We start from the raw sequence: 19,545 nt of genomic DNA on the forward strand, positions 1-19,545 counted from the left end.
GTCTAGCATGGCAACCTGCCAGCAGTTGGCCTAGGCAGGTGACCATTGGAGGGCTTCGCTGAATTAAGCTTCTTCTGAACTGCTGATTTTCCTGGTTCACTTGTCCTGACTCTTTGACATTATAGTTTATTCAAATTAATTGACTTTCCCCCAAGTATCCCCATAAAGGAAACTGCTTTCAGCTCCATCTTCTGAAGGGCTAATTTCATGAGGGGAGTTGCAATGATCCAGTTCAAATATTGGTAACTTATTGAGTTCTTTATCATTGAAGACAATCTGATTTACTTTACTCCTTTGAGAAATGAAAGATGTTTGATAATAAAGAGGGTTAACTAAAATTCAGCTACACGTAAAATAATTTACTATTTCTTTATAGATTTTATAGACTGTGTTGCTTACATTAACAAATTATTTTACTTTAGGACTTTAAGTGTAAATAATAATAGATCTTTGCTCATAAAATGAGTTTAATATACTTCAGTCATCACTGGTATTCAAATAATTCATTTGATTTTGGCAATAAGATCTCTATGTCAAGTGACAATGCTGACAGAGAAGTTAATTTTTGTCCTTAATTCAAGCTTGTTTGAGTTTCCTCTGGTAAGAACATGAAGAGTTAGGAAGGTACTGTCCTGGATGCTAGTGGACAATGTGCTCTTCAGGCTGAGTTAAGAGGGAGGCAGCCTGTGTATACTAACAAGAGAAAAAAAATCTAGCTTTGATTAATTGCTTGCTTTAATTAGTTTGGTCATGATTTGGGTTGCTGGTTTTTCTTCTCCTGTCTTTGAGATTAACACTTGTCCATACTGAATTCACCAGAAATAGCTTTCTGCAAATATGTATATCAACCGTACACAAGAGAAGCAAAGACAGCTGCTGATCACATGATCATCGCTGGTGATTTGAGTAATAGTTTTTCATTTCTATTAAACTTAAGACCAGAATTGTTGAATGGTCTTACAGACTGGAATCCAAACTTGCCACTAATTAAAAACAGATTTAATGCAGGTGTGGCATGTGAGTAGCAATTTCTGCAAATGCTTGAAGCTGTTTTCCTAAATTTAAAGATTTTTTTGTTTGTTTGTTTGTTTTTGTTTTTTTGGATTTGATTTTTTTGAGACAGGGTTTCTCTGTATAGCCCTCGCTGTCCCAGAGCTCACTCTGTAGACCAGGCTGGCCTCGAACTCAGAAATCCACCTGCCTCTGCCTCCCAGAGTGCTGGGATTACAGGCGTGTGCCACCACCGCCCGGCTAAAGATTTTGCATTTTTATAAAATAGCTTTACAAGTATTCTTGAAGATCTCTGATGTTTATTTTTTGGAGGACTTTGTTACACTTTAAGCTTTGGCTAGTAGGATTCCACTCTAGTAAACAGAGATCAGTTGTGCCAAAGGGGCAAATCACCAATCTTTTTCCAAGATAATGTATCTCCTGATCTCAGATTTTTATTCCCTCTCTTTTAACACATCAGTGTAAGGATTATTTCAGTTGTCATCTTAAGTCTTTGATTTCCAAGCCTCTGTCATTCTGCTTAGAAAACAACTTTCTAAAACACATAGGAGAAGAACTGGAAAATTAGGACCTAGAGAGTGTAGAGTTCACTTGTGAAAGTTAACAGCAAACTCTAAATTAATTTTAAACTTTTTATGAGAATGTTGTAAATAAAAATTGTTATTTATTTTCATATCCCTTTGTGCATTTGTTTAGATGAAGATCTATCATCAAGGATTGGAACTACCTCACATAATTTTAATATTTTATGTGATGAAGGAATCTTTGTTGAGTTGCAGATTCGAAACAAATTCTAGGCTGCAGAACTCAGAAAGTTCAATGCCAGCCAGCAATACCCTGTCTCAAAGGACAAGAAGACAAAGCTCCACTGCCTGCAGTTTTCAATTCTTGGCATATTAAGCATTTTGCAATTGGCACATTTTGTTGAGCACTTGGATACTTTTAATTTTCATTTACAAATCTCTCCAACCTATTCTTCTTTCTTGATACATAAACGCAAGCATGCAATGTGTTACTGAGTTGAATAGTAGGTTCCTTGCAAAGGTTTTGGTTTTCAAAGAGAAAACAGTTTTCTTGGGAGGTAGCCTAGGTAGACTAGAAGAGACCTGAAGTAGACTCTAATCCACCATGGAAATCGTTTCTTAACTGAGGACAGATTTTTTTTTTCAGAATTTCCCCCCTCCCCCCACCAGGCGGGGTTTCTCTGTATAGCCCTGGCTGTCCTGGAACTCTCACTTTGTAGACCAGGCTGGCCTCGAACTCAGAAATCTGCCTGCCTCTGCCTCCCAATGCTGGGGTTAAAGGCATGTGCCACCACTGTTCTACCCAGAATTTTCTTAAATGTTAGTTTACTCAGCTTTAAGGAGTTTGACCAACTTTAATGAAAATACTTGTACCCTGATTGGGGAATACTTTAAGGTATATAAAACTATAGTTTTTGTTTTAATGTGCTGTGAAATTTAAAGTCTTGGGAACTTGGGTAGTGTGCTGTTGGAATAGTTGTTCCTGATTGTAGCTGGGGTTTCTTTCTTTAGGAAGAGTGATGATAAGTGAGGCCTAGAGAGTGAGGAGCAGAGCAGATTGACTTCTGTTGTGTGCTGTGTCCTCACTCAGTCCTTGGTCCTGTCTCACATTAACAGTGGAACATGGTGAGGCTCAAGGCAGTATTCAGGGGCCAGAGACAGAATGGGGTTTGCATTCCCTCTTAGGTTTTTTGAGAGAGGGTCTTAACTGTGTAGTCCTGCCTGGTCTGTGACTCAACTGTGTATACCAGACTGGCTTTGAACTAAGATCTCCTTGCCCCTGGCTCCAGAGTGCTGGAATTATTGTGTGTTCACCGCACCTGGCCATAAATCATATTTTGAAGACAGTTTAAAAATGAGAGCAAGAGGGTTGGAGAGATGGCTCAGTGGTTAAGATCGCTGACTGTTCTTCCAGAGGTCTGAGTTCAATTCCCAGCAACCACATGGTGGCTCACAACCATCTGTAATGGGATCCGACGCCCTTTTTTGGCATGTCTAAAGACAGCTACAGTGTACTCATAGACATAAATAATTCTTTTTTTTTTTTTTTTTTAAGAGAAGAGCAAGAAACTACTATTTTGTTTCCTGTTGGATTTTGGCCTAGGGAAGAGATTTTCCTCTTGTTTAAAGTATGATTAGTGATGTGATACAGTGAACAAAGGAGGTCCAGAGACAAGTGCTGACTAACAGAAACATGTGATGGTCATAATTAAAAGGAAAATTATAGGTGCAGTTCATGTTTTATTTAATACATTATACCCAAACTACTATTTTAGATATAATCAATATAAAATTAGCTAGTTGGCATTTTATTCAAAATGGGCATTTTATATTCAGACATCTTGATCTTGTCCTTTTTTTTCCTTTGGAGGTATTCAGTATGTATTTAGGGATTATATGCTTTATTGTAAGAAAACCAAATTTGCATGGCTGAATTTTTTAAATTAAGGTTTTCTGTTTTGTTTTATCTTGGTTTAGCTTTTAGTTTTTTGAGACAGCGTCTTAACTATGTAGCCCTAAATGCCCTGGGATTCATGTAGACCAAGCTGGCCTCAAACTCAAAGAGATCCACCTGTCTCTGCCTTCCTTGCATTGGGATCAAATATGTGCTCCACTTTACCCAGCCTTCTTGAGTTTTCTAATAGTTGACTTAGTTGCCATCTGTTAGTTACTTGATTTGGAGGAATGTAAAATGAGTCACAGTAACCATGTTTCAAGAGCTCAGTGTGAGGTGTTGCTTATGGCCATGGATATGAATAATATAGTTGGGTCGTGTCCCCCCCCTCCCTTTGTTATTTTTGAAACAGTGTCTCATTGTGTAGACCACACTGATCTGGAATTTGTTAGTCTCCCTGCATCTAGAGTGATTGCAGCCTGTGCCCCACTACACCTTACTGCCCTGTCCTCCTTACCCCTAGTGTTTTTCTGTATAGCCCTGACTGTCCTGGAATTTGTACTGTAGACCAGTCTGACCTTGAACTCACAGAGATCCCAGAGATCCGTCTGCCTCTGCCTCTCAAGTACTGGGATTAAAGGTGTGCTCCACCACTGCCCAGCTTGTTAATTATTTTTTTAAAGATGGGGTGTCTCTTAGCTGTGTAATCAAGAAGGCTGGTCCTCCTGTTTCCACATTCTTTAAGGTGAAGTGAATATACTCACTGAGGTGGGAAATAAGTTCATAGTTGATAGTCCTTTATACTAGAATGAGTTCATTTTATGTATATGCCTTGCCAAAACTACATGCAATCAACTTATTTTGTAAGCCAGTGACAGTCATACTTTTAGTTGTCTTCCATCAACCCATGAGCTCTAGTTAATGTTATTAACTTGAAGATGGCCAAAAGTTTGGGTTTGAATGTATTAATTCAAAGTACACCTGTCAAATGTGGGCTCTGAGTTTCTTCGGTGTTATGGGAAGTATTAATTTTTCCTGCTGTGAAAGAAACAGCTGTCAAGACTTAATCGCCCTCAAAATCAAACTATTCACTATTACAGCCACTTGAATATTATGTACTAAAAACCTGTTAAATGTTTTATGTTCGTCCTTCTGGATAGTTCAAATTAGCCTCCTTTTATAAATGAGAAAGCTGAAGTTACTGCAGTTAACTTATGGGACCAAGCAGATAGTGATTAGATTTTAATGTTTATATTTTCAGTTTGGTAAGGTACTTTCTTCAATGAATAGTCTTTATAGTTTTAACTGCAAGATTTATTACAGTTAGATCAGTGAGATGGTTCAGCTGGTAAAGGCACTTTGCTATGCAAACCCAAACACACTTGAACTCCTTGCACTGAATGAATGCACAGTTGTCCTTTGACTTCCACATATGTAGCATGGCATGCATGTACATGCACACACACATTGTGTGCACATACATTATAATAAATAAAATTAAAAATATTTATCACTATTTCTTGTTGTATATCGAGGTGTTCTTTATACATACATTTAGTCTTTTTTTTATGCATTTGAGTGTTTTTGTATGTAGGTGTATGCCCCAAATGTATGCAGTGCCCACAGAGGCCAGAAGAGGGCATCGGATCCCCTGGACTATTAGAAGTCACCATATGGATGCTGGGAATGGAACCCAGGTCATCTAGAAGAGTAGCTGGTGTTCTTAACTGCTGAGCCATTTCTCTAACCCCAGCAGTTTGACTTTGGGTGGTTTTGTTTTGGAGACAGGGCCTTGCTGTGTTTGTAGACAAGTGCCCTTGAAGTCTTCATCTTCCTGACTTGGCTTCCCAAGGGCTGGAATTACAGGTACATTCCACCATGTCTGGCATAATAGCTTTTATATGAGCCAGCATTTGTTTTTTTTCTCTTTGCATTAATTATTTAGATGATACTTTTAAAGGGGGTTTTTCTCAAAGTTCTCAGCCATAAAATATTCAAGAAATATTAGAATCATGTTACTTTGTGACCAGGATTATCTGTATTCCTCTTATAAAGTAGAAGCTTTGGGACTTTCCTATTGTCCTTTTCTTAATGACAAGAATGTGTTCCATTCTGAAGCCACTGTTGTGTATTTTATTGTATATTCATGGTTTTGGATTTATAGTAATGCAGTGTTAATACTTCCTGTTCTGACTTAATAAGTATTTTTTGTTTTGTTTTGTTTTTTTGTTTACTTTTAAGTTAGGTAAAGCAGCCTTTCTTTTTCAGTTATTTCTGAAAAGAATAGGAACAAAACTTATTAAAGCCACATTTCGTCATACTATGAAATTTAAACTGCAGTGTACAATTCTGGAAAATGCCAGTCTGGGTTTTATTTGATTATGTCAGGATTTTAGCTTGTCCCAACTTCCTCATTTAGTATATACTTCCTGGCAGCTGTGAAGTTAGACGGTGTAGCTTGTGTTGATGGCAGAATGCATAGCCTTTCAAATGTACATGTAAATAGTAATTGTCCCCACTGCCTTGGAGAGTTGTCCTTTCCTCGACTCAGGCACACATGCACAGCATGTTGAAGGAGAAAACTACAATCTGCCTATTATTGAGGCCAAGCTCTTGGAGTTCTGCCAGACTGTTTCCCGTTTCTCGTTTTCTATACGTATGCTATTTTTGGAGTAGGGAAGGGAAGCACCCTATAGTGATGCACACCAAGGGGTCTTAGAGATGATGGTGTTTTGATGGTCTTAAACTGTTGGAACTGAGTCTTAGTAGCTGAGGAGTAGTATTTGGTTAACAGTTGCTTTCATTTATTTCCAATTAGCTGGCTCATCTGAAATGAAACCACCAATGACTACACATGCTTAGCTTGTAGAATTTATAAATGTATAGACTTAGATAACTCTGAGTGGACCTTAATTATTTGAGGATGACTAATCAGGTAAAAAGAAACCTTGTAAGAGGTACATAGTTTATGAAACCCTTATCTTTCTCCATTCTGCAGTAGTCTGTATATTGAACTGTGGACAAGATGGTTTTGTGCTTGTTTGCCTTTTAATCATAAAACATCCTCCAGGAAAGAATCTTTATTAACTCTGGTCCTCTGGAGGAGCAGGAAGTATTCATCTTCTGCACCATCTCTCCAACACAGGTTTACTTTCCCTGTGTAAAGAAAGGCAGATGACTGGATTATTTATTAAGGCTACTGAGTCTTTTAAAGGGGCTAAAAGCTTTTGCCTGTGAATGTGTGTATGTGCTCACTTGCAGGCAGTAATACCCAGAGGACCTTGCCCCAGTTAAGTGTAAGCTTTTATTTCTCAGCTAACACCCTAGCCTTTACAAACCTCTTTTTAAAAATAAAATCCACAAAACCTAAATTAGCCATTTTAATGTGACAATGACTAGCACGCTGTGCCGCATTTGTGGCAGCTCTTGGAAACCCATCACTTACCTGCATTCTCAGCTCTAGGGAAGCTGAGGCAGGAGGATTTGAGTAGGAGATCAGACAAGACTTTACAGGAAGACCTCATTTCCAAATAAAAAATTGAATGACTTAGTGTTTAAATGTGACATCAGTTAGGTGTATGTATTTTCAAACATTTTTAATGCCTGAGATGGATGTTATACCTGTTGAGCAATCTTCCTCTCATTTCTTCTCATTCCTTGGCAACTGGTAATCTGCTTTCTATCTCTAGGAACTTAATTTTATGTCTATTTTACATAAATGGAGTCACACATTATGTGTGACTTTTGTCTTGTTTCTGCTGTGTTAATGGGCAGGCAAGGGGCAGGATTTTACTGTGTAGCTCAGCCTAGAGCTAACTTGGCATCTTCCTGTGTTAGCCTCTTGAGTCCTAGGATTGCAGGCATGTACCACTGTGCCTGGCCAAGAACAGGTTACATATTTAGGAATTAAAGAGACCAAAATAAATGGAATAGAAGTTATTTTTAGATACTGGACAAACTTTGCTTATATGAAGGAAACAAGATAAACTAAAACTTACTATAAGCATTAAAGATATCCCTTTTCCTTGACCAAATAAAAGCAAGATATTTCTTTTTCTTTTTGAGACGGGGTCCCACTATATAATCCTAACTGGCCTGAAACTTCCTGTGTAGACCATGTTAGCCTTAAACTCAAAAAGTTCCACCTGCCTCTGCCTCCCAAGGCTAGGCGTGAGTGACTGTGCCACCACATGCAGTGGTCTTAAGTTTTAACCCGTTGTATATTACTGAGATGGAGGGTTTTTTCCTTTTGGAAACAGTGATCTGCAATTTGAATACAAGTCCCTAAAAGCCTAATATCTGCTTCCTCCCCTTCAATTTCCTCAGTAATAATTGTGATAAAGTTAGACTTTAATACAGAAAAAGTTTGATACAAAAATAGTACTTAAAATGCTGGATTGAACATGGCTATGGGGAGACGTGCTTGTAATTCCAGCACTTGGAGCCGGGTGGTGGTGGCACACGCCTGTAATCCCAGCACTCTGGGAGGCAGAGGCAGGCGGATTTCTGAATTCGAGGCCAGCCTGGTCTACAGAGTGAGTTCCAGGACAGCCAGGGCTATCCAGAGAAACCTTGTCTCGAAATAACCAAATCCAAAAAACCAAAAAAAAAAAAAAAAAAAATCCAGCACTTGGGAAGCAGAAGACTCTCACATTGTGGGCCAGCCTGGACTATACACTTGAATCCTTTCTCAAAAAACAATCAAGTTGCCAAGTAGTAGGTGCTTAGTTGGTGTTAGTTGAAGACAAACTAATTAATAATTGCAGTCTTGTTTGAACTGAAATACTAATATTAAGTGATTTTGACACAGCCAGAAATTCTTCATGTTGAATGCAATTTCATTCATTCATGTGAACCTAAAATTTGTGACACTTAAGTTCATAAGAAAATATTTCAGTAACTTATAAAATAAAATGATTCTGCTTTTGTAATTTATAGCACTTGGTAAACTTTAAGTTGGTCATGCTATAAATAAGTAATCCAAGCAGAAAACGAGCAGTACAGCATTACGTCTAATTTCCTAACCCACTGGTTAGCAGTGGGATTGCTGGGGTTGAACTGAATGTGACCTGAGCATCTAAACACTGTGTGCCAAGGAGTTAGGACCTAGAGAAGTGGATTTAGATAGTCATATCAGGAAACTGCTGTCTGCTCATCTGTGTTCATACCTAACAGCTATGGAGGTGATGTTTTTGTTGTCGTTTTTTATGCAGTCCTGGGGACTAACCCAGAGGGTCTGTACATTTTTTTTTTTTTTTGGGTTTTTTTGGATTTGGTTTTTTCGAGACAGGGTTTCTCTGTGTAGCCCTGGCTGTCCTGGAACTCACTCTGTAGACCAGGCTGGCCTCAAACTCAGAGATCCGCCTGCCTCTGCCTGCCAGAGTGCTGGGATTACAGGCGTGCGCCACCACCGCCCGGCTCCGGGTCTGTACATTCTTGAGCTCTTGAATGAGTCCCCTCTCCTCCCTTTGGTATGTTCTTTGCCTGCACTGTGGCATTTGTATAAGAAAGGGCCTAATCTTGGAATGCCATTTCCATTTTCAAGATTTTGGACACAAAACTTTTATATTCTCTGGAGCTTGGTAAAAAATGATCAAATATTTTATCTGATTATTGGATTTTTAAATGAATGAATAAATTTAGAATTACTTTTTTTTGATTCTCGGTAAGTAGTAGGTTATAGGTAGGAAAAATTCTTTAGATCTTTAGGAGACTCTGGTATGATCCAACTCATCATCTTGTTCAAAGTCCATGTCTCTGGCTGTGATTTTTGCTTGCATTGCCTTCAGTTTTCCATTTACTGCCGAGAGTCAGAAGTCCTCCCAGTAGTGATTCCGTCAGAGACTCTCCTGCAGGAGAAACAAACCAGTATTTTTTTTTATTTTTTATTTTAGTTTAGTGGGGCTAGAGAGATGGTTTGGTGGTTAAAAGCACTGAGTGCTCTTCCAGAGGTCCTGAGTTCAAATCCCAGCAACTACATGGTGGCTCACAACATCTGTAATGGGATCCCATGCCCTCTCCTGGTGTGTCTAAAGACAGCTACAGTGTACTCAAATAAATAAATCTTTAAAAAAAAAGATTCATTATTTTAGTTTAGTTTACCTTTTGAAACATGGTTTCTCTGTGTAGTCTTAAGTTGTCCTGGAAATCTTATAGGTAGGCTGGCCTCAAATGTCAGAGAATCACCTGTTTCTGCCTCCTGAGTTCTAGGTCTAAAGGTATGCGCTACCACTGCCTGGCAGAACATGCATGTTTTAAGTGTGGGATCAGCAAAGGTTAAAAGTGTTTTTATTTGTTGTTTAAAATTTGTGGAGCCAACAGAAACAATGGCTGACATCCTGTTGATGGAATAAGCCCAGGGTTGCTGCGATCTCAGCATTTTTCTTTATTTCCTGAAAACTACAGCAACTGCAGTTTTTGACATCCTTCTAGTTTTCAGGAAGGTCTCAGTGAAGTGACAGCCCAGCATTTTCAATGTGTTTAGTACCAGTGGAAGATAGAGGATGCTTGGAGCTTATAGAAGAAATTAGGCTGAATGAAATACTTAGATTAGGTAGGAAGTTAACTAAATCTTGAAGCGCATGCCTCTAGAATAACTATAAGTATATAAAATTGTTACTTTTTAAATTGGTGGCTCCTATTTATTAAGTCCTTCCATGCTACAAGAATTAACAGAAACATACATAGAGCGCTCAGAAAATACTTTGTCTGAAATGCTCATACATACTTGCCAACGCTGTCACTGTTCAGGCGAAACAAGGATCTGAAAAGTGTGTCAAGCACTATTTGAGAAACGCGTGTAAGTCTTAAATAATGCTGTCAGGAGCACAAGCTTTAATGTATTTGAGTTTTTCAGCTGATGTTTACTAGGCACTTAGTGAGACATATCCTCCTTGGGTGTACTTCTGGAGAAGATGCTTTGTGATTCATTTCTTCCTGGCTCTTCTGGTGAGGACTGGATGGATGAAGCAGAGCAAACCTATTATCTAGTAGGCACAAAAACACTTGCACGTGATGGCAGAGACAGACTCAGGTGGTGTATTAGTGGGAGAACTGTCTTTACAGCTTCCAGTAGTGTGGTTTTATTGAGTTTATTGAGTGCCTTCTGCTAGTATTTTGTTCTGCATGTGTATTACCAGACTGCGCATATTTATGGTCCATGCAGTCCTTTAACAGTGTTTTTATGGTTTGGTCACTACATTCTGATGTTGACTTACCTCAGAGTTTCCTGGTTCTTTGACTTATCCAGGTTTACCTGTTCTTTTCAGGAAAAGAAGAACAAAGCAATTGTCTGGGCAAAGCTTTCTTAGGAAATGGTAGAATGGCCTTCGCTCCAGTCTGTTTCAAAATTGTAACAAGCTGTAGTCATATTGCTTGGTAACTGGAAGGACAGACCTCCCTGTCTATGGTTAATTTTAGTGGAAAAAACTAGGGACATTTTGAGTCTTTAGGTCCATACAGTGTCTCTATATGGTCTTAAGTGCCTGATGTGTGTTAAATCAGTAACTTTTTAAAAATTTTTAATTAAGAAAGGACTTCACTCTGGCTGGTCTCAAATCACTGAGATCTGCCTGCCTTTGCCTCCCACATGCAGGGATTCAGGCTTGCATCACTATGCCAAGCACCCTTTTCAATAAAAACAACAACAAAACCCCCAAAACTGAGGGCTGGAGAGATGGCTCAGCTGTTAAGAGTATGTACTGCTCTTGCAGAAGGCTTGAATTTGATTCATGAGGCACCAGGTTGGGTGCTTCATAACCTCTTGTACTCCAGCTCCGTGGGGCCTGATTGTCTCACCTCTGATGCCAGGTGCCCCACCAGCTGAGCTCCATCTCCAGCTCACTGTCTAAATAGATTTGTAGAGCATTTTGCCCTGTTTACTTTTTACATTTTGTTTAAACATTTTACAGGGATTCAAATTTCTATAGTATTTTACCTCTAAATACTCAAGCATATGTCTTTAGAAGGTAAGAACATTTTATAATTATATTTTTATTAGCTGCTGATACTTAATAGCTGAGTATCTGCAAATAAGTCCAAATCATCACCTGGTATTTGATTTGTTTAAATCTCCATCTCAGCCACATCTTTGTGTTGCTTTCAGTCTGTCTAAAGTTTTAAAAAACATTCTTTGCATGAATTTTGATTTAGAACAGAATTTCCAGGTCCAGGTTTTATTCATACCCATCAGATGTTAGTTTTTGTGGAGAGGGAGGGAGGGCATTGGAAACTTAAGCTGGCTCCTCGGAAGCTTGTGCTCCTCCTGCCTTAGCCTCCTGGGAGCTGCAGTCACAAACATGGACCCTCCACCTCACCAGCTGTTAACTGTTTTATTTCATTTGACTTGTATTCTTTCTGATTAACTGTACTTCTTAACTACTTAACAGTGATTGGCAGATGTGATACTTATTTCTCAATATACCCTGTCGTATATGTTTCCTAAAATGAATATACAGTTATATCTTTCAAAGCTAAGCTATAGATACTTGAAAGTTATGACTTAATGTGATTATCTCAGGTTTTGCTCAGGGTTAGCCAGTTACTGCAATGATGTTGACTGTATCAAAAGATCACTCAAACAATAATAGGTTGAGTTTTTAAAATCTAGAATGTGCTATATTAAGGCATTTTTGGAAAGGTACAGTTATGTATAATTGTGTGAAATGTCCCTCAGTTTGGGGCCATCAAATAGGTTGTAGTGATTGTTTGTGTAGTCTAATTTGGGCGGGGTAGCTTTAAAGTGATAGAAAGCAGCTGCTGTCAGTTAGACTCATTGTGTGTCTTGATGAAAGTAGTAGCTGAGTTTTCTGCACCACAAATTTCCCTTTCCTCTGTGTTTTAGGAAGAAAGCAACTTTGAAATCAACCTCATGTTAGTTTTAGCATTTCATAGTAAATCTTTACAATTCTGAGATTACGTAGGTGGTGTCATTCTAAATGTTTAAGATGAAGCATTTCATCTGTGTATTCTGAAGCAATACACAGATTAAGTTGTCTATGGTGAATTTTAGTGGAAAAAACTAGGGACATTTGGATTCTTCAGGAAGAATCTGGCAATTTTTTATGCTGATTGAACTTTACTATTAAATTATGAAATTCACTGTAATTGTCTACTTACTAGATTCCTTTTTCATCGTAGATGTTGGAGACATCAGTTGTGATAGAAGGCTTTAGCAGTGCTGTTCTGCATACTGGTAAAAAGTTAAATAGGGTTACTTTTCAGGAATACGTGGCATGGGCTTGTAGATTATTTTCTTTTAAATTTAGTTAATAAAATTAAGAGCAGAATTACAAGCCTTAAGTATAGTTTCTTTCTCAAAACAAAAAAAGGGGGGGGCTGGACAGATGGCTCAGCGTTAAAAGAGCACTGACTGCTCTTCTGAAGGTCCTGAGTTCAAATCCCAGCAGCCACATGGTGGCTCACAACCGTCTATAATGAGATCTGATGTCCTCTTCTGGGGTGTCTGAAGACAGCTACAGTGTACTCACATTAAAAAAAAAAAAAGAGTTCCTGTCTTAGAAAGAAAGGAAGACAGACAGACAGACTGACTGAACACCCTTGAAGTCTGCCCTGAGGAAGAAGTAGCCCTGTTCCTTACTGTCTGTTAAAGGCTAGTCTGGAGTGCATAGTATGTTGTAGGGTTCCTAGGTCTACATAGCATGGCTGTCTTAAAAACCAAATGATCAGGAGAGAGAGAATTTCTTTCAGAGTCTTTGTAAATTTCTGAGAGCCTATGAACAGTTATCAGTGTAGTGAAATGAAATTCACACCCAAGACCTGTGGACAGCTGGATGAAGCAGATAATGAAATGCAATGAAAGTTGACTTGAGCTGAGCCCACAGTTCTGCTGTGTGTAGTTACTGATAGTGTCTGTGAAGACCTGATAGTATCAGGCACTGTTTTAGCGTTTCACATTAAATCCTCACAGCTCTGAGAACAGGTACTGTCATTCCAAATGCTTGAGAGGAAGGAACAATGCACAGATCCACTTTAGAGGAACTTTATTTACTTTAGTGGAAAAACCCGGGCTATACCCAGACATTTGGCTCTTTATGAGGAATCCAGAAAAGCAATTAATTTTAGATACTACTTGAACTTTATCATCAAAATTTAAAATTTACTGTAGAGTGTGAAAAAGTTGAACTACCATATTGTACTACTACAGAATCTTAGACTAAAGTGCCTTCCTTTGATCCAAATCGCAATCAAGAGATCATAAAGCAAAGGTTTTTTTCCTTTTGGTTTTTCAAGACCTTTGCTCTCTGTACCCCTGGCTGTGCTGGAACTTTGCCTGTAGACCAGGCTTGCCTTGAACTCACAGAAATCCACCTGCCCCTGCCTCCCAAGTGTTGGGATAAAAGGTGTGCGCCACCACTCCTGGCTCATACATAAGGAAAAGGGTTGCAAATTGTTTATGACTGGGTAATTCCAGGGCATTTGGAAGTTTGGAGTTTGCTTGCCAGTAAGTCTGTTTATATTTTGTAAGGTAAATTCAAGTTTAGGTTCTAAAGCAGTGCCACTTGGCAAACAAATTAGCCTAGAAACCAAACTACAGGTTACAGAGATCATGTCTTTCTCAAAAAGAAGCATTTGATAAGCAGTATGCTTTTGTTGATTATCCTATTAACTTTTTTTTAAGAATGAGAATGGAATTATATGTTTAATTGTATTATTGGAAAATATTTCTAATTGCTTGAGTGAGAGACCATGAGGTGAGTGGCTTCATAGGAATGTAATGAACCCTTTTTTCCCATTTGAATGTTTATTGTATGCATGTGAATCTAAATTCATTTTCTCTATAGATTGTCAGAATAGTTAAATAAAAGCTCTTTGAAGTTAAGAAATAAGCTTTATTATTGAAATTCCCAAGCTTTCCTGTGTTTTGTTTGTATTGCTCACATCCAACCCAGTCACAGAGAGAGGTTCTGCAGTTCAGGGTGCCATGCTTGGGGAGTGGCGCTACCCACCCACCCACCCACAGGCAAATGACAAATTCACATAGCTTCCCCCACAGGTCCACAGTTCCTCAGGGAGATTCCCTCTTTGGGTGACTGAAGGTTGTGTCAGGTTGACAACAAAAACTAGCAGACAAGCGTATCTCAGAATAGGATGTCTTTAGCTGAGCAGCAATCTTTTGTCAAGACTACTGAAATCTGGCTATAGTTGTGTATTGCTGGGTCTCTTCTGAAAAAAATTGATGTAAGTTGTAGACTTACACCTCCTGAATGCATCACTTTTTCTGGCATAGAACATGTACCATCACACCTTTATAGTTGGTATAATATTTTCTGGCTGTTTTGAAAATAAAAACTTTAAAAGTGCTGGGCAGTGGTGACGCACACCTTTTTTTTTTTTTTGGTTTTTGAGACAGGGTTTCTCTGTATAGTCCTGGTTGTCCTGGAACTCACTCTGTAGACCAGGCTGGCCTGGAACTCAGAAATCTGCTTGCCTCTGCCTCCCAAGTGCTGGGATTTTAAAGGTGTGTGTCAGCCGGGCAGTGGTGGAGCACGCCTTTAAAATCCCAGCACTTGGGAGGCAGAGGCAAGCAGATTTCTGAGTTCGAGGCCAGCCTGGTCTACAGAGTGAGTTCCAGGACATCCAGGAAACCCTGTCTCAAAAATACAAAAACAAAAAAAAACCCAAACCTTTAAAAGTATTGCTACATTTTTAAAAGATTTGCTCTGTACAAATACCATTAAACAAAGCTATCTAGTATGGGACCCTTTTATATGTTCTACTCTACTGGTGCGTCTAAGCCAGTAGAAAGTTAATGGTGGCTGACCCTGTTCAGTACTGTTAGTGTATTTTTCTGTTTGCCTATATTACAGGAAAATGGGAGCAGAACTGGTAAGTTACCTTGGCATTTGCCTCAAGTAGTGCCAGGCAGGGAGAAGAACTTGCTAACCTTTACAGAGGTGCAAGCAAGTCACCTTTCTGTCCCTGTCCTTTGCTAACGTCTAGGAGAGACTTCAAGAGAAAGCCGTTATTTATTTACTTGTACAGATGGTCATCATTTAAGTGTGTTTTAAAACACATCTAATCATTTTAGTTTTAATTTAGTTCACTTGCTACATGCACATGCGCACACACCCACGCTCCCATTCTTGCTCTCTTGTTCTTGCTTTGTCTCTTTTTATCTCCTGAGTTAAGAGTCTGGTGGTATAGCCTTATACAGGATCCTTCTGCCTTAGCTCCTAAGTAGGTAGGATTACCAAACCCAGCTACTTTGAGTATTTTCAAGCCCTTTCACCTTTTACCCTTAAAATATTTAGTTATGTGATTTATTCTTCAGTTTATAATGGGTTTCCCATTACCAGTATTCTCCTTTTTATTATACAAAAATGTCCCAACTGTGCTCCATGAGACTAGACCAAACCCCTTGTTATCCTGACTAGAATCTGAATAGTCTATGCCAAACTCCTCTCCCTCAGAGGTGTCATTCTTTTTTTTTTTGCCTTCTTCCATTCTATTCCTTTTTCCTTTTCCCTCTTTCTTCTTTTCTCTTTCCATTCTGTTGTGTTCCTTTTTGTTCCTTTCCTGAGTTTTTTGTTGTTGTTGTTTTGTTTTTTTTGTTTTGTTTTGTTTTTTTTTTTTTTTTTTTTTTGACTTGTTCAAGCTGGCCTGGGACTCAGAGATCTGCTTGCATCTATCTCCCAGGTGCTGGGATTTAAGGCATGCACCACCACGTGTTGCCCTTTCACTTTTAAATACAGTGTATGTCTGTTTGAATAGTGCTAGTACATTCTTGATAGGGAAATATAAGGTTTGAATGCCTAATTATCTTGGTAGGGTTTGTCTAGTAAGAGAGGAATATAGTGTAGGATTACATAGATTGCAAGCAACTTAATTCTTTTTTAAATTCTTTTATAAAGATGTATTTATTAACATATGTGAGTACACTGTAGCTGTCTTCAGATACTCAGGAAGAGGGAGTCAGATCTTTCTTTCCTTTCTTTCCTTTCTTTCCTTTCTTTCCTTTCTTTCCTTTCTTTCCTTTCTTTCCTTCCTTCCTTCCTTCCTTCCTTCCTTCCTTCCTTTTTTGGTTTTTTTCAAGACAGGGTTTCTCTGTAGCCCTGGCTGTCCTGGACCTCACTCTGTAGACCAGGCTGGCCTCGAACTCAGAAATCCATCAGCCTCTGCCTCCCAAGTGCTGGGATTACAGGCGTGTGCCACCACCGTTTGGCTTAAAATTCTTAAATAGTTCTTTGTATCTTTATTGTCAGTTCTGGATTCTTTAAAAGATTATGTATGAGTGCCCTATCTGCATGTATACCTGTATGCCAGAAGAGGGCGTGAGATCCTATCATAGATGGTTGTGAACCACTCTGTGGTTGCTGGGAATTGAACTCAGGACCTCTGGAAGAGCAGACAGTGCTCTTAACAGCTGAGCCATTTCTTCAGTCTCAAGATCCCTATTCTTTTTTGTTTTGTTTTGTTTGTTTTGTTTGTTTTTTGTTTTGTTTTCCCGACGGGGTTTCTCTATATAGCCCTGGCTGTCCTGGAACTCGCTCTGTAGACCAGGCTGGCCTCAAACTCAGAAATCCACCTGCCTCTGCTTCCCAGAGTGCTGGGATTACAGGTGTGAGCCACCACCACCCGGCAAGGATCCCTATTCTTAAGAGGTAAATTTAGCTTGTCCAGCAAGAAATTCTTTCTTGTGTCTCTGTGTAATCTTTATCCCCTGTTCAAACCTTTCCTAGTCTATACTCTTAGTGGTATTTTTAATATCTTTAGCTCCCTTAAGACATTTGTATACCCCTGTGTATTAGCATGTGCTTCTGTAGTGAATTCTCTAGACTGGCTCCTTGAAGATCCTACCTAGCTTTGGAGGCATCTGTTAGAGCCCCTCCGGTAGAGCTTGCTTTGACTCTGCTTAGACTACTATTCTAATTTCTTCAAGAATTCTAACCTTTTAAATCTTTTACTCCTTTTTAAAATACTACTTTAACTTAAATTACAGATCCCTGAAGCTTAATGCAGTGGATAAATAATTGTGTTAAATGTTAGTGATGGTAAGGGAGAATAAGTTCAACAGTTCAAAGACCTTAAAATTCACCAAGAAACACAATGATTATAAATCCCTTGACCAGCCCTCAGAATTTGCTCTGTTCTTTACTTTCCTCTCTGACCTCTGTAGTTGTTAGTTATACTACAGCAGTTGAATGTCACGTTTCTTTTAGAAGATGAAGAAAATCTATTACTTTTTCATTATTGTCACTATAGGTCTTGCATTGATAGTTAAATTAGGATTTATGATGGTAATATATGAATGTTGAATTTTACTTACAGGTTTGGTAACATGGTTTGTATTTTTTCCAGCTCCAGAACCTGGGTATCAACCCAGCAAACATTGGCTTCAGTACCTTGACTATGGAGTCAGACAAATTCATTTGCATTAGAGAAAAAGTGGGAGAGCAGGCTCAGGTGGTGATCATTGATATGAATGATCCGAGTAATCCAATTCGGAGGCCAATCTCAGCAGACAGCGCCATCATGAATCCTGCCAGCAAAGTGATTGCACTGAAAGGTATAAAGGATTGGGGATGGTTTTCTCAAAATTCTTATGTGTGTTGTATGCAAATAAAATTACTGATTTGTACTTTTTATATGTTGAATAAATTTAATTAGATCTGTAAAATTGAGATTAATCCTGAACTTGAGTTAGTGTTCATAATTTTAACATGGAATGTTTCTCTGAAATGTTGTAGAATAGATGTACTTGAAATAATTTAATTTTTAGGATAAATGCATTTAAGTTTTATATCTGATATGATAAAAGGCTAAAAGCATTTCTGTATAGGGGAATGAAATTAATATTCTGTAATAAGTCATAACAATACTAGGACCTAAACATCAGAGGTTATTGTAGCAATCAGTTTCTCTATTCTGTGCCTTTTTACAGTTTAGGCTTCTTTTCACTTAGATCATTAAGTGCTAGAAATGGTTAGAGAGAGGTAGGGGAGAATAAGAGTGAATGAATACCAAGCACACTGTTTTTAAATTTATTGTCATCAGTAGCATTATTATTTTAGTTGAGTCTTGCTTTTTTGCCCAGACTGGCTTAGGACCTGGAATTCTCTTGCCTAAGAGAATTTGAGTAGTGGAGCTCATAGGTGTGGGCAGCCTGGCCCAGCCAAACTAACTCATTTCCACAGGCAACAATGCTGAAGATCAATCTAAATACAGTTAAGCATTCTCATTTTATCTGAGAACCCCTTTTCTTTTTCTTTGAATTTTAGAATGAAGGTATAATAGAAGACTAAAAGTTACTAAGACTAGGAAGTCTCAGTACAAACTGCTGGACCCCTGAAGTGGCATTTAAAGATGCCTCCATTTCCTTTGTGTTTTAATTAGGGATTGGATCCAGTGCTACACACATGCTAGGCAGGTGTGTAGAGAGTTGATACTGAGCTATAGCTTAGCCTTTGTCTTTCTTGATAATAAGAAAGAATTCAGTTTCCTGATAATTTATAAAAGTGTGGATGAGTTTTTAGAGGTGCTGAACTTTTCTTTTTTCTTTCTTCTTCTTCTTCTTCTTTTTTTTTTTTTTTTTTTTTTTTTTTTTTTTGGTTTTTCCAGACAGGGTTTCTCTATGTAGCCCTGACTGTCTGGCTGTCCTGGAACTCACTCTGTAGACCAGAGACCAGGGTGGCCTCGAACTCAGAAATCCGCCTGCCTCTGCCTCCCAGGTGCTGGGCTTTCAACCCATCTTTTCTTCACATCATTTAAACTGCAGGCCTTATTTTGGTGTTACAGTTTTGTTTCTGTAAGACATGGTTACTCTGTTTTGTAGCCTCTGATGTCCTGATCTTGTTATTAGAGTAGGTTAGTTTCAAAGTCACAAAGATCCACCTGCCTTTGCCTTCCTATTGCTGGGATAAAAGGCACACACCACCATGCCCAACCCAGTTCATCTTTAAAACTACATCATGAATAATTTTTATTAGAAATGTTCGGGTCTAGAAATATTGAGAGCTTTTTTGGCTTTGAGGAGAGTTTTAGAATTCTTTTTAGGACATTTTGTTTATTTTTGTATTTATGTGTGGGAGCTTACATGTGCAGGCTAGAGGACAACTTGGGGAAGTCTGTTCACCTCCCACCGTGTGAGGCTGGCTG

The 19,545-nt window shown here is 38.6% G+C and overlaps 1 protein-coding gene across 1 annotated transcript in view; it reads left to right on the forward strand.

Annotated features, from left to right (window-relative positions):
• Cltc (clathrin heavy chain) overlaps positions 1 to 19,545 on the forward strand; it is a 64,698-nt gene that overhangs the window by 1,422 nt on the left and 43,731 nt on the right. The window contains exon 2 of the mRNA XM_052194319.1: positions 17,749 to 17,956. Coding sequence (XP_052050279.1) covers positions 17,749 to 17,956 — 208 coding nt within the window. The remainder of the gene's footprint in view (positions 1 to 17,748; positions 17,957 to 19,545) is intronic.

Source organism: Apodemus sylvaticus, chromosome 10 (assembly GCF_947179515.1).
Source record: "Apodemus sylvaticus chromosome 10, mApoSyl1.1, whole genome shotgun sequence".
NCBI lineage: Eukaryota > Metazoa > Chordata > Mammalia > Rodentia > Muridae > Apodemus > Apodemus sylvaticus.